Raw genomic sequence first — 14,609 nt, 5'->3', positions numbered from 1 at the left:
GAAGTTTGAATTAAAGAGGGCCCAGGGGGTGGGGTGCAAGGTGAAGCAGAGAGGTGGGCAGGGGCTATGCTCTGTAGGACCTTGTAGGTCAGGGTAGAAATTTGTTCTTATTCCTAAAAACAGTATAAAAGCACTAAATTGTTTTAATAAGAAGAGCAGGGGTATGATCATATCTGTGTTTCTAAAAGATCTCTCTGGCTACAAAGTGGATGATGGACTGTAGAGGATGATGGTATTCGAGTGAAAGATGCAGAGTAAGCCATTGCAGTTGTCCAGGAGAGGTGGAGGTTGTTGGACCAAGGTGCCATCAGTGGAGATGGTAAAATGCAAATTATTGGAGACATACTGAGGAGATGAGATCGACAGGTCTTGGAGGTACACTGGCCATGTAGGGTGAGTAGAGGGAGGTGACAAGCATGCCCTTTTTTTTTCCAGTAAAATATTTTAAAGTTAACAATTTAGAGAGTTTAGTATTTGTTTCCTAGGGCTACTTTAACAAACTGCCACAAAACCAGTGACTTACCACAATAGAAATGCATTCTCTTACAATTCTGGAGGCCTGAAGTCCAAAATCAAGGTGTTGTCAAGGCTGGTCTCCCTCCAAAGACTCTAGGGAGGAATCCTTTCTTGCCTCTCAGCTTCTGGTAGTTCTAGGATTTCCTTGGTTGTGGCTGCATTAACTCCAACTTCCACCTCAGTCTTCAGATGGCCTTCCCCTCTTCCTCCTGTGTCTATATGTCTTCTCCTCTTCTGTCTCATGTGAGGACACTTGTCATTGGACTTAGAGCCCATCCAGATAATTGAGAATGATCCTATATTGAGATCCTTAACTTAATTATATCTGCAAAGAGCTACCCCCCCCCTTTTTTTTTTCCAAGTAAGGTCACATTCATAGGTTCCAGGGTTTAGGGCATGGATGCATCTTTGTGTGGGCCACCATGCAACCCACTACAGGCATTATGTGAATAATCCTTTATGTATCCTACAGCAGGGACTACCAGGATTGACCTTTGTACACGCATTATTGTCTGTATTTGCCATTTGAGGAGCACTGAAATGTTCTCTTTAAGTTCTCAAATAAACTCAAGTAATTGCCAAATCCAAGGGATACATTAGTCCTTGTGGAGCCTTTGTACTCCATAACGTCCTGTGTATATTTCATCATTGGATGCAATCCATACATTTTATCACCTGGTATTGGAATCTTTTATTGCCCTGTCTCATTGGTTTGTAAAGCTCTTCAAGGAAGCAATTTGTTTCTTGTTTGCCACTCTTGTTTACCATGTCATGCATGGCCTTCTTTCAGGTACTTCACATTATGCTGTAGGGGGGTCCTGGGTGTAATTTTCTGTTGTTTTTAAACATCATAATTAATTAACTAAAAATTACTGAATACACCTAAAATTATTTTTTAATATTTCAGGATATCAATGAAAATCAATAATTATTGTATAGTTTTTAAAATTCCAGTTTAATTGAGAAACAATTGACATGCATCACTGTATAAATTTAAGGCATACAGCATGATGATTTGATTTACATATATCATAAAATGATTACCGCATTAGGTTTAACTAACATTCATCTGCTCATATAGGTTCAATAAAAAGAAACAAAAAAAATGAAAAATTTTTCTTGTGATGGGAACTCTTAAGATTTACTCTCTTAACAACTTTCCTATCTATCATACAGCAGTGTCAACTATAGTCATCATTTTGTACATTACAACCCTAGTACCTATTTGTAACTGGAAGTTTGTACCTTTTGACCACCTTTTTCCAAATCCCCCTCCCCTCTGCTTCTGGTAATCACAGGTCTTTTCTTTTCTTTCTTTCTTTTTTTAAATGTTTTATTTTTGAGAGAGACAGAGAGAGAGAGAGAGAGGATGAATGTGTTGGGGAGGGCCAGAGAGAGGGAGACAGAGGATCCAAAGCAGGCTCCATGCTGACAGCAGAGAGCCCAATGCGGGGCTTGAACTCATGAACCACGTGATCATGACCAGAGACCAAGTAGGACGCGTAATTGAGCCACTCAGGCACCCTTCACAAGTCTTTTCTATGAATATTTTCTTTCTTTCCTTCTTTCTTTCTCTTACTGAGATCATACACTATTTTTCTTTTTGTCTGACCTACTTGGCTTCGCATAATGCCCCCAGGGTCCAACCTTGTTGTTGCAAAGAGTAGAATTTCTTATGGCTGAATAACATTCATATATATACGAACAAAACTTCTTTATCGATTCATCCATTGATAGATACTTAGGTTATTTGCATGTCTTGGGTATGGTAAATAATGCTGCAATGAACATGGGGTTGCAGATATCTTTTTGAGTTAGTGTAGCTATATTTGTATCAGACAAAACAGACTTTAAGCTAAAAATGGTAAGAGACAAAGAAGGTCATTATATAATGATAAAGGGTTAAAGCATCAAAACATCATTACGTTCCATAATTCCTGTAGGCCTTTTTTACTTTTTTCATTTTCCTTTTTGCTTCTCTGACTTGGTAATTTCCAAAGTCGTATCCTACAGATCGTGAATTCTTCTGTTGTGGTTGGATCTACTTTTGAAACCATTTTTGAATTCTTCAGTTCAATTGTTGCATTTTTCAACTCTTGTATATTTGTTTGCTTTTTTGTTTGATCATTCTGTTTCTTTACTGAACTTCTCATTTTGTTTATGCATTGTTTTCTGTCTGCCTGTGTTTCCTTGTAGTTCACTGAACTTCCTTAGGTGGATTATTCTGAATTCTTTGTCTAACAGCTCATGGATCTCTATTTCCTTAGGGTCAGTTAGTTTTATTAGTTTCCTTTGGTGGTGTCATATTTACCTTATTTTTCCTGATCCTTGATTTTTTATATTATTGTCTGCACATCTGAATAATTGGGCTCCACTTTCAGACTTCACAGTTTGGTTTGGCAGAGAGAGTTCTTCACCAGCCAATTCAGTTTGGGTTTCTGGGTGTCTGCTGGTTATGTCCTTGGGCAAGTGAGTCATGTTATTACAGTCAATTTTTGTGTGATGCAACCGTTCAAACTGTAAGGATAGAGATGAGGGACTCTGCCATTGGCTGAGAACAGTTGGATACGACTCCTATCCAAGTGAGGCTGTAGGGTGGGTTCCATGATTGCCTGGATTCTCTGTTCAGGCTTACTAGATGGTCTGGAGTAGGTACTATATTCAGTAGTAGGTGGGACTATAAATTAGCTTCTCTGATGTAGCAGGGCAGTGGGATGGGACCCAGTCATTGTTTGTGTACCTGAATCAGACCAGAGTGTGTACTGAATTCCTTGGTTAGGTGAAGCCTCTGGTTTTTCTCTGTAGATGGGGGAAGTTGTAGGCTCTACTCTCTGTTCATGTGCTACTGTACATAGGACAGTTGAATGGGCTATGGAGCTTCCTGTGTGCTCTGGTTAGGTTCCCTAATTGGACAGGCTGAAGGCTGTAGTCACCAATATTAGGGATGTGTACCCAATCTGGGTACAGCAGGAAAAGCAGCTTTAGAAGCAGGTAGGGTTCATTGTTTGTTAACTCAAGCCAACCTGAACCCCAAATTCCCTGATCAAACAGGACCACTGGCTTTGCTTTGTAAACTGTCAGCAATACCTGTTCTCCTTGACTGAGTGACTTGAATATAGTTTCCGGGAGTTGTCTCCAGCCCATAATGGTCAGATGGGGCCAGATGACACTCTCCACAGCAGCTGGGGCTATGTCTTAGCTCCCTTGCCTGAGTGGGAGGAGAAGGGACTGCTCTAAGCTACTCAAAATTTCCCAAACAGGTTCTGTACTTGAGGGGGGCTACCCTTAGCCTTGGCTAAGAATCAATCCCTCTGCCTGTGCATATCATGAGAATGCTCCACGCCTGGTACTGGCTTTTCTGCAGGCATTCAGTTCTGCCTGCCCGACTCTGCCTGCCACTGGCCCACACTGCTTCCAGGAGTTGTCACTAGCCCTTCTGGCCAGATGGGGCCAGAAGACTCTCCACACTGGGTGGGACTGTGAATAAGCTCCTTGCCCGGGCAAAGGCAAATGGGGCTCTAGGGTCTGCAACTTCCTTGTTTGGGGATCTGAATCAGACAGATCTGTACTTCATTGAGTTCCCTGGTCAGAATGCATTCCTGATTTGTTTCTGCAGAAGAGTAAACCCACTGGTTGGGATTACTACTTGAGCACGGGAGGTATGAACTTAGTCTGCCAAGATCCACTTACTGGCTATTGCAAACCTCCCCCATCTTCTCCATCACAGTCAGATTCCTAGTGGTTGAGACCCACAGATTCTCACGGATTCTCCTGCAATCCCCATGTTAAAAGATCAGAGTATGGGCTCCCACAATGCTTGGGGGCTGGGGATGGTTGTCCTCCTTGGGTTCTCTTTTCACAATGGAGGAACTGGAGGCTCAGGGGAGACCACTTTGCTTGGTGCTATGCTAGCCTCAGGTAGGGGCAATGTGGTCACTGTGTAGTCATTTCTCTTACCTTTCTAATTCAGGATCTTGTTCTCTGTGTTGCAGACTTACCCTTGTGTTCTAGGATTCTCTCAGTATTTTTTTTAATTTATTAAATTAAAAAAAATATTTATTCATTTTTGAGAGACAGAGACAGACCATGAGCGGGGAAGGGCAGAGAGAGGGAGACACAGAATCCAAGGCAGGCTCCAGGCTCTGAGCCGTCAGCACAGAGCCCAACGTGGGGCTTGAACTCACAAACTGCAAGATCATGACCTGAGCCGAAGTTGGTCGCTCAAATGACTGAGCCACCCAGGCGCCCCAGTGATGTTTTGTTTTTAAATAGTTGTTAGTTGTTCTTGTGAGGGGAAGCAAATCAGGAAGAACTTATGTTGCCATCTTGGTGATGTCATTGGCTTATTGAATTAAAAAAATTTTTTTAATGTTTATTTATTTTTGAAAGAGAGAGGAGAGACAGAGTGTGAGCAGGGGAGGGGCAGAGAGAGATGGAGACAGAATCCAAAGAAGGCTCCAGACTCTGAGCTGTCAGCACAGAGCCTGATGTGAGGCTTGAACTCATGAACTGCGATATCATGACCTGGGCCCAAGTCGGATACTTTAACCAACTGAGCCAGCCAAGAGCCCCTGTATTTTTTTTTAAGTTTGTTTATTTTGAGAGAGAGAGAGACAGACAGAGAGAGAGAGAGAGAGAGAGAGACAGAGAGAGAGAGAGAGAGCACATGCACATGGGGAAGGGGCACGAATTGAGTCTTGAAGAGTGAATGGGTATTTTTCAGAAGGTGGACATTACAAAGAGATATGAAACCAGTAGGGAATTCTACTGAAATCACAATAGCAATACCAATGGTAAAAGTCCAGATGTGTTTCAAGAATGGTGAGATATAGAGGGAGGATAGGAAGTGGTTAAATACATTTGGTGAATAAGACTTGGCACTTAGCGTATATGTAAGGAAAACAATGGAGTCAGAACTAATACAAGACCATCCATTGGCAGACCCTACGTCTCTCTATTAAAATTGGGGTGTCTTCACTCTTCAGATATTAATTGGAAGTGTGGCCTGCATTTTTTCCATGACAGGCTGTAAATCTACATTTTAGTCAGGGCTTTCCTCTTTTAGATTAATATATAATGTCCTTGAAAGCCCTCAATTCTTTTCTTTCTTATTTTTTTCCTCAGAAAAAAGAACCATCTTTAAATAGCTACATGATAGTGTTGGATGTAGCTCATTTTAACAAAGGTCACAGCATTTTTGAGTAGTAAACACGATTACCAGATCTTTCCAGTATATAGATGTTTGGCAGGCATGCCTCCATCACTGGAATAAATAACTAGAGTTCCAGGGGCATATGACAGCTGTGGGCCTGTGAAGCCTGTGGGTATCTGGAAAGAGCCAGATGCATCCTGTTTCTCCTCAACTATAGCCAAGAGGAGAATCAAGGCAAAAAAGCTCCCTTTTGCTTGAATCAACCAGACTATTGAACAAGTTTAGAGCTTGTCTGTTCTACTGGTTTCAAGTTGGCCTTAGAAACCAAATGGGTAATAGGAGCTGTATTTGAGAAGCTCCTGTCAAGAATCTAAGATTCTTTTCAATTGTAGCTCAGCAGCACCTGGATTCTATTCCTAGAGTATTTCTTCCTGTGATGATAATATCAGCAATTAACATACTTTTATTTATAAGATTTTATTCTTTAGGGAGTACTCAACCTTTGGGAGGGGTCAGCTAATTAATTTTTGCAGTGTTTCAGATTAGACTGCTGCATGTTTTATGACCCTGAAGATTACAGTGGTTATTAAGTCACTAAAATATTAAATCACTTTTGCAAGGATTCACAGTAAGGAAGAAATAGGAAACATGCAAAGAACTCAAATCCTGGATATTCTGAGAAGTATGTTCATCACTGCCCTAAAACAGGACCCTCACAGAAGTGTTCACTCTGTTTTAAGCAAGGAGAAAAAATAAAAAAAGAGAAGCCACATTATCAACAGAGAAATAACATACTTCAACATTCCAAGGTAACCCCACATAACATGAAGTCATCTGAAATTATCCACATCTCTGGAACCCTGAATATGTAACTTCTTAGTAGGTATGAAATCAGAGTTTGGATGAACATCTTTCTTATGTAGTGTGGTGGGACGATCACTGGACCCTAAGCCATAAAGCTCAGTTTGGAATAGTGTCCCTTTCACTTCTTAGCTATGTTATCCTGGACAAGATAATTGACACCTTGCAACTGCCATTTTCTCACGTCTGAAATTGATATATCATTACCTGCCTGACAGTGCACTCTTCTCTTCACCTTAAGAGCCAGAATCCTAGTTTAAGACTCCATCATCTTTCACTTGAACCACCATAACTGACTTTCAATTGGTTTCCTCTATTTTATTCTTGCTCCTCTACTGTCACTCCTCCACATAGCTGTTGGAATGGTCATTTAAAATCAGATTTCAAACTGTATGATTCTTTTGCCTAAAATCCTCCACTGGTATCCATTTATATTCAGAATAAAATACAAATTACTTATCATTGCCTAAAAGATCGGTAAAATCTGGTTGTTGTTCACTTCCTTGGCCTACTCAAAACTGCTATCTTAGCCTGACATTTAAGTTTTCCAACAATTTGACAACTAACTCTACCAACCTCTTCTTCCATAATTCATTTATTCACATATTCATTCAACACATACTGAGCATCTATTCTAGGTCAGGCACTCACTGACCTAGGTCCTGGGACTAAAGAGCTGAATGAGCTAGGTCTTTAGGGGAAGAAGGGATAAATAGAAATGTGAAAATCCTTATTTTACCAATGCTCTCAGAACAATCAAACCTTTGCCGAATTTGAGCAGGAACCTTAGTTATTTTATGACCTAAGATTTTTCTTTTATGACAGATGGTAGACTTCGATATTTATGATCTGTCTTAAAAATACCTGATTTCTCCAAACACTGCTCCAGCTTTCAGAGTAACCAGAACTTGAGCACCATCAGAGCCTCCAAGAACTTGGACTTCTCCTTGCTTGATGATATACATTTCCTTGCCAATTTCTCCCTGCATGCCAAATATAAACAGGAAATGGTAGTAATTTTATTCTTGACAAGTATGCCCCAAATTAAGAAACAAACTCTTCTAGAGGAATAATTATAAATAAAGCAAGAAATATCAATGTAAAAGTAATTGTCTTAAGACCTGAGGTAGTTATAGACATTGGTTCGACAGACATGAAAGGAAATTATTAGGAAAGTTCTGGTTCCCAACATGTGAGCACTGTATGCCACCACTGGGCAGGTATCACTCAGCACATTGTTTTAGGAATGGGTATGGGTAGAGGAAATAGCGGGTTGTAAGCATAATCATCCTGACTTTGGTGACCACTGCTATGCTTTGAAGAAGGTGCTTGGTCTATCAAAAGAGCATGGGCTACAGCCATGCAAAAGTCAACTCTGTTCTTCTGCCTATATCACTGATGTCTGAGTTTAGTAATTGGAGCACAGGAGACCTTTAAGGTATTATTCTTGTTTCATATTGAAAGGAAAGTGTTAATGCAACAGGTTGTTTTACTCAGTCTTGCTTATCTCTGAGGACTGTTGGAGCCAGGCAATGACCCTTGTTCAAAGCACTGAAAACTAAACTCCTGCAATGTTCACATAGTTACTGGTTAATAATTTTATTCTGTATTTCTGGGGCAGTGTGGCAGGATGTACCAGGATTTCAGCACTGTTTAATGTAAGCACAAAGCTTTAGGATGTATATTTGGTATCTAGTTTGGAGTCTGAACCATGGCTAGTCATGTAGCTACGTGACCAGCCCCATTTAAGAACTTCTGACCCCAAGACTCTGATGGGTGTCCCAGTGGAGACATTTTGTTCTTGTCTCTCCAGGTCCACAGCTGAGGAGAAAGTACTCTTACGACCATTTCAGAAGTAGGACTTAGGAAACCTGCACCTGATTTTTCTGGTCTTTGCCTATGTATAAATTTCCCTTCCTGTTCCTGCACTGTATTCTTTGCTGTAATAAATCTTAAGCCATGAATATAACTTTATGTTGAATCATGCAAATCACCAAACTAATGGGTGGTTATGGGATCCTTGGAACATCTCTTCTCACTCCAAAATGCAAAAAGAATAAATATGTTTTACATGAGATCTAAATTGCAATTGGGTCAAGAAAAGCTGTTCTATTCTAAATAAGCCAGTTTGCCTATTACCAGGCAAACTATTTGGATAATAGCACCTATAAGTCTTAGTGAATTGGGTCTTGATCATGCTGAGCTATAAAATAATAGCATGAAAACAACAAATTTACTTACTTGGTTCAGGAAGGGACTGGGTTATTTGAATTCATTAAATATTCTTGTTGCCATATTTTCAAAAGATTAGGATACATTAAAATTAACTCAGGATTAAACAATGTTGATTATAGTTCATGCTCTGTGATGGCTGAGACAATGTTTACTTTGTTCCAGTGCTGAGCATAGGGCTTATGATATAAGCACTCATTTATGAATGAGGGAAATATAGTTTAACCATTTTCTAGGGAGTTTTGAAGTCTTTTAATACCAAGAGTTTTTGTATTATAATCATTAAGTAGAATTTAAAGTTTTCAGATTCTGTCTTTCAGTTAATATCTGTGACATTGAAATTCTCATTTTATCTCCCCATTATTTTTATGAGGAAGGTAGAGTAAGCACTATTACTTCCACTGTACAGAAAGAAAAATAAAGGCACAGATTGGCCCACTTGACTAGCCAAAGTTCCATGACAGTAATTAGAAGCAAAAGGAAGCCTAGAACATGGATCTCCTAACTGAGCAATGCAAGAAATATTTTTAAATTTTGCATTGTGTGGAATATTAAGCATGTATTTATTCTCAAACATAGATAAAAGAAGAAATTACAATACAGATGGATCTTATTACAGTTATTTCCATAATATCAATGCTAATAACAACATGTTGCATTTGCATAGTACTTTTAAAAACCATAATATCTGATATTTACATTGCTCCTTATTTTAATACCTATATTTGTTATATCAGAACATACTACTTTGTAATTCCAAAGCATTTTCATCGATAGTAACTCATTCAATTCTTGCAAAAATCTCAGTGAGGTTAAAGATATTTACAAATTGATAGTAGAGGCTTGAAAAGTTAAGTGTCTTGAGCAAATTTACAAGGCTGGCCAATAATAGCAGAACTAGCAGCACCTATGTCACCTGACTGTAGAATATATACAGTTAGATCATTGATAAATCCAGTATCAACACCAATCTCTTACAAACCAATAAAATAGCTATGAATTATTTTTTAAAAAGGAAAAGTGTCTGCATATTACTATTCCACAAAATACTCTAGGAAGTAATGATTATGATGGGGTCATATTCCTTATTCTTTGCATGAAGTAATTCTCAAGGAACTGGAATGATTTTTCAAAGGCAGTTATTACAACTGACTGGAGGTAGAAGTACATAATGGGCACTTAAATATAGCTCAGCACTTTTAATTATTTTTTAATGATCATTTCAATAATTTTCCAAGGAGATCTGGCATAATCAACGAACCAAAACTTCCACGATTTCTTGCATATTTCTAGACTAATTTAAGCTTTTCGTGCAAGTTTAATTAGCATTCAAATGAAGTAGACTTTCCTCAGAGAACAAGGTCTGACAGCATGTGCAAAATAAGATCAAACCAAGCTTTTGTGGTTGGTTTATGTGCTAATTTGGAGGAAGTGTAGAAATGCAAGAGCTTCATGTAGAGTAAGGTAACCCTTAGTGAGACAGCACTTCAAATTTTCAGAGTTCTTGTGTAGAAGAATATATCCAAGGCTATTAGAGACATTCTGACACTCAAATTAATTCTTACAATTAATTCTGGGAAAATTCCCAAATAATCTTTGAAACAGTTCAAGCTACCCACTCAATATGTTTAGGAGTCATCTTGAGGATTAGGCAGGTCAACAAACTTAGTCCCAAACCCTGACATTTCTTCAATTGTTAAGGCAACTGACAATTGAATGAGTTTTTTTTCCTTCCTGTTTCCTACAATGATGTGTGAAAATGATAAGCAAAAACAAAGCTGAATTCAACAACTTTTCATCTCTGTCAATATCTACTATGATTAAATCCTCCTCTCTTAAAAACAAGAACAAAGAAATGTGGCAGGTAGTCTCATTTCTGTCTTCTCGTTTCTGCCATTTCCCCTATTTATTCCTTTCTTTCCCTCATTTGTGTTCACTGATCTGTTTTTATTATTGAGTGATGAATGTATGTGAGGAAGGAATTAGAAATGAGAAAGAGTATGAGAAATACTCTGCACTTCACACTTTGTTAAGCAAATTTGCACTGCTTAGGGGCATGGGTACTAAAGTTTCTATGAGTTATCTCAATTTCCAGTCCCTGGTGCTATTGGAACAAATTGAAAGGCCATTTTGGTGCATTAAGGCCATGTCATTCCAAATGTACCACTGCCCTAAAGGGGTCCTTAAACTGAGCTGTGGTTTGTATTTCCCATTTCAATAAAAATGATTTCATATCACCAGGGTACCTACTTTTAACTTGGACTAATTTGTGTGGGATTGCACACACACACACATAGATACACACACACACACACACACACACACACACACATACACATACACCACATCTTTATCCATTCATTAGTCGATGGACATGTGGGCTCACTGGCTATTGTTGATAATGCTACTATAAACACAGGGGTGCATGTGCCTTTTTTGAGTCAGTATTTTTTATCCTTTGGGTAAATACCTGATAGTGTAATTGTTGGATTTTAGGGTAGTTCTATTTCAAACTTTTTGAGGAACCTCCATACTGTTTTTCCCCAGTGGCTGTACCAGTTGGCTTTCCCACCAACAGTGGAAGAGGGCTCCCTTTCTCTACATCCTTGCCAACATCTTTTGTTTCCTGAGTTGTTAATTTTAGCCATTCTGACAGGTGTGAGGTGGTATCTCATTGTAGTTTTGATTTGTATTTCCCTGATGATGAGTGATGTTGAACATCTGTTTTTGTGTCTGTTGGCCATCTGTATGTCTTCTTTGGAAAAATGTCTATTCATGTCTTTTGCCCATTTCTTAACTGGATTATTTATTTTTTGGGTGTTGAGTTTGATAAGTTCTTTATAGATTTTGGAACTAACCCTTTATCAGATATGTCATTTGCAAACATCTTCTCCCATTCTATAGGCTGCCTTTTAGTTTTGTGGATTGTTTTCTTCACTGTGCTGTTATTTATCTTGATGAAATCCCAATGGTTCATTTTGGCTTTCTTTTCTTGCCTCCATATATGTGTCTAGTAAGAAGTTGCTATAGCTGATGACAAAGAGGTTGCTACCTGCGTTGTCCTTTAGGATTTTGATGGTTTCCTGCCTCACATTTAGGTCTTTTATCCATTTTGAGTTTATTTTTGTGTATGGTGTAAGAAATTGATCTAGTTTCAGTCTTCTGTATATTGCTGTCCAATTTTCCCAACACTATTTGTTGAAGAGACTGTCTTTTTTTCATTGGATATTCTTTTCTGTTTTGTCAAATACTAGTTGACCATGTAGTCGAGGGTACATTTCTGGGTTTTCTATTCTGTTCCATGGATTTATGTGTCTGTTTTTGTGCCAGTACCATACTGTCTTGATGACTACAGTTTTGTAACATAGCCTGAAGTCTGAACTTGTGATGCCTTCAGCTTTGTTTTTCAAAATTGCTTTGGCTGTTCAGGGTCTTTTGTGGTTCCATACAAATTTTAGGATTGTTTGTTCTAGCTCTGTGAGAAATGCTGGTGGTATTTGTACAGGGATTGCATTAAATATGTAGATTGCTTTGGGTAGTATCGATATTTTAACAACATTTGTTCTTCTGACCCATGAGCATGGAATGTTTTTCCATTTCTTTGTGTCATCTTCAATTTCTTTTATAAGTGTTCTCTAATTTTCAGAGTACATATCTTTTACCTCTTTGGTGAGGTTTATTCCTAGGTAACTTATGGTTTTTGTGTAGTTGTAAATGGGGTTGATGGCTTGATTTCTCTTTCTGCTTCTTCATTATTGGTGTATAGAAAAGCAACAGATTTCTGTATATTGATTTTGTATCCTGCGACTTTTCTGAATTCGTGTATTGGTTCTAGAAATTTTTTGGTGGAGTCTTTTTGGGTTTTCCACATGGAGTATCATATCATCTGTGAATAGTGAAAGTGTGATTTCTTCCTTGCTGATGTGGACGCATCTTATTTCCATTTGTTATCTGATTGCTGAAGCTGGGACTTCCAGTACTATGTTTAACAACAGTGGTAAGAGTGGACATCCTTGTCTTGTTCCTGACAGTAGAGGAAAAGCTCTCAGTTTTTCCATTGAGGATGATATTAGCTATAGGTCTTTCATATATAACCTTTATGATCTTGAGGTATGTTCCCTGTAACCCTATTTGGTGGAGGGTTTCTATCAAGAATGGATGGTGTATTTTGTCAAATGCTTTTTCTGTATCTATTGAGAGAATCATATGGTTCTTATCCTTTTTAAAAAAAAATATTATTAGTGTAGTATATCACATTGATCTATTTGCAACGTTCAACCACACCTGCAGCCCAGGAGCAAATCCCACTTGGTTGTGGTGAATAGTTAATTCCTCTAATGTACTGTTGGATTCAACTTGCTAGTATCTTGTTGACAATTTTTGCATCATCATGGATCAATAAAATTTATTGATTTATCATCATGGATGCAAAAGGAGAAAGGAAATTCTCCTTTTTAGTGGGGACTTTGGTTTTGGAATGAAGGTAATGTTGGCTTTGTAGAATGAGTTTGGGAGTTTTCATTCATTTCTATTTTCTTGAGAAGAATAGGTATTAAATTTGAGAAGTTTGAGAATAATAGGTATTAAATCTTTAAATGTTTGGTAGAATTCCCTTGGGAAGCCATCTGGCTTTGGATTTTTGTTTGTTGGGAGATTTTTGAGTACTGATTTTTGAGTACAATTTCTTTGCTGGTTGTTGGTCTGTTCACATTTTCTATTTCTCCCTGTTTCAGTTTTGGTAATTTGTATGTTTCTAGGAATTTATCAATTTATTCCAGATTACCCAAATTATTGTCATATGATTTTTCATGATAATCTCTTGTAACTGTTTGTATTTCTGTGGTGTTGGTTGTGATCACTCCTTTTTCATTTGTGATTTTATTTATTTTGGTTTTTTTTCTTTTTGATAAGTCTGGCTAGGGGTTTATCAATTTTAATAATTCTTTCAAAGAACCAGCTCTTAATTTCATTGATCTGTTCCACTGTTTTTTTGTTTGCCGGTTTGTTTCTATATCATTTATTTCTGCTCTAACCTTTATTATTTCCCTTCTGCTGGCGTTAGGCTTTATTTGGTGTTCCTTTTCTGTCTCCTTTAGGTGTAAGGTTAGGTTGTGTATTTGAGACATTTCTTGCTTTTGAGGTAGGCCTATATTGCAATATACTTCTCTCTTAGCTGTGCCTTTGCTCCATCCTGAAGGTTTTAGATTGTCATGGTTTCATTTTCAGTTGCTTCCATGTATTTTTTATTTCTTCTTTAGTTTCCCGGTTAACCCATTCATTCTTTAGTAGGATGTTCTTTAACCTCCATGTATTTGTGGTCTTTCCAAATTTTTCTTGTGATTGCCTTCTAGTTTCAGTGTTGTGGTCTGAAAATATGCATGGTATGATCCTGATATTTTTGTACTTGCTGAAGCCTGATTTGTGATCCAGTATGTGACCTATTCTGGAGAATGTTCCATGTGCACACAAGAAGAATGTGTATTCTGCTATTTTAGTATTCTGAATATATCTGCTAAATCCATCTGGTCCAGTGTGTCATTCAAATCCATTGTTCCTTGTTGATTTTCTGCTTAGATGATCTGTCCGTTGCTGAAAGGGCGGGTGTTAAAGTCCCCCACTATTATTGTATTATTTTCAGTAAGTTTCTTTATGTTTGTTATTTATTGATTGATTTATTTTGGTTCTTTCCAGTAGGGGGCATAAATATTTACAATTGTTATGTCTTCTTGTTGGATTGTCCCCTTTATTATGGTATAGTGCCATTCTTCATCTCTTGTTACAATCTTTGTCTTGATGTCTAATTCACTCCATATAATTATTGATAAATATGAATGTAACCTGTAAAGTC

General features: G+C 38.0%; 1 protein-coding gene across 1 annotated transcript in view; it reads right to left on the bottom strand.

Moving 5' to 3' along the window:
- The window catches only part of CNGB3 (cyclic nucleotide gated channel subunit beta 3), a 148,217-nt gene that overhangs the window by 19,698 nt on the left and 113,910 nt on the right, over window positions 1–14,609 (bottom strand). Inside the window, exon 15 of the mRNA XM_030304334.1 lies at window positions 7,394–7,512. Within this exon, the coding sequence (XP_030160194.1) occupies window positions 7,394–7,512 (119 nt within the window). The remainder of the gene's footprint in view (window positions 1–7,393; window positions 7,513–14,609) is intronic.

Source organism: Lynx canadensis, chromosome F2 (assembly GCF_007474595.2).
Source record: "Lynx canadensis isolate LIC74 chromosome F2, mLynCan4.pri.v2, whole genome shotgun sequence".
Taxonomy (NCBI): Eukaryota; Metazoa; Chordata; class Mammalia; order Carnivora; family Felidae; genus Lynx; species Lynx canadensis.
This window is presented reverse-complemented; position numbering and strand designations above follow the sequence as displayed.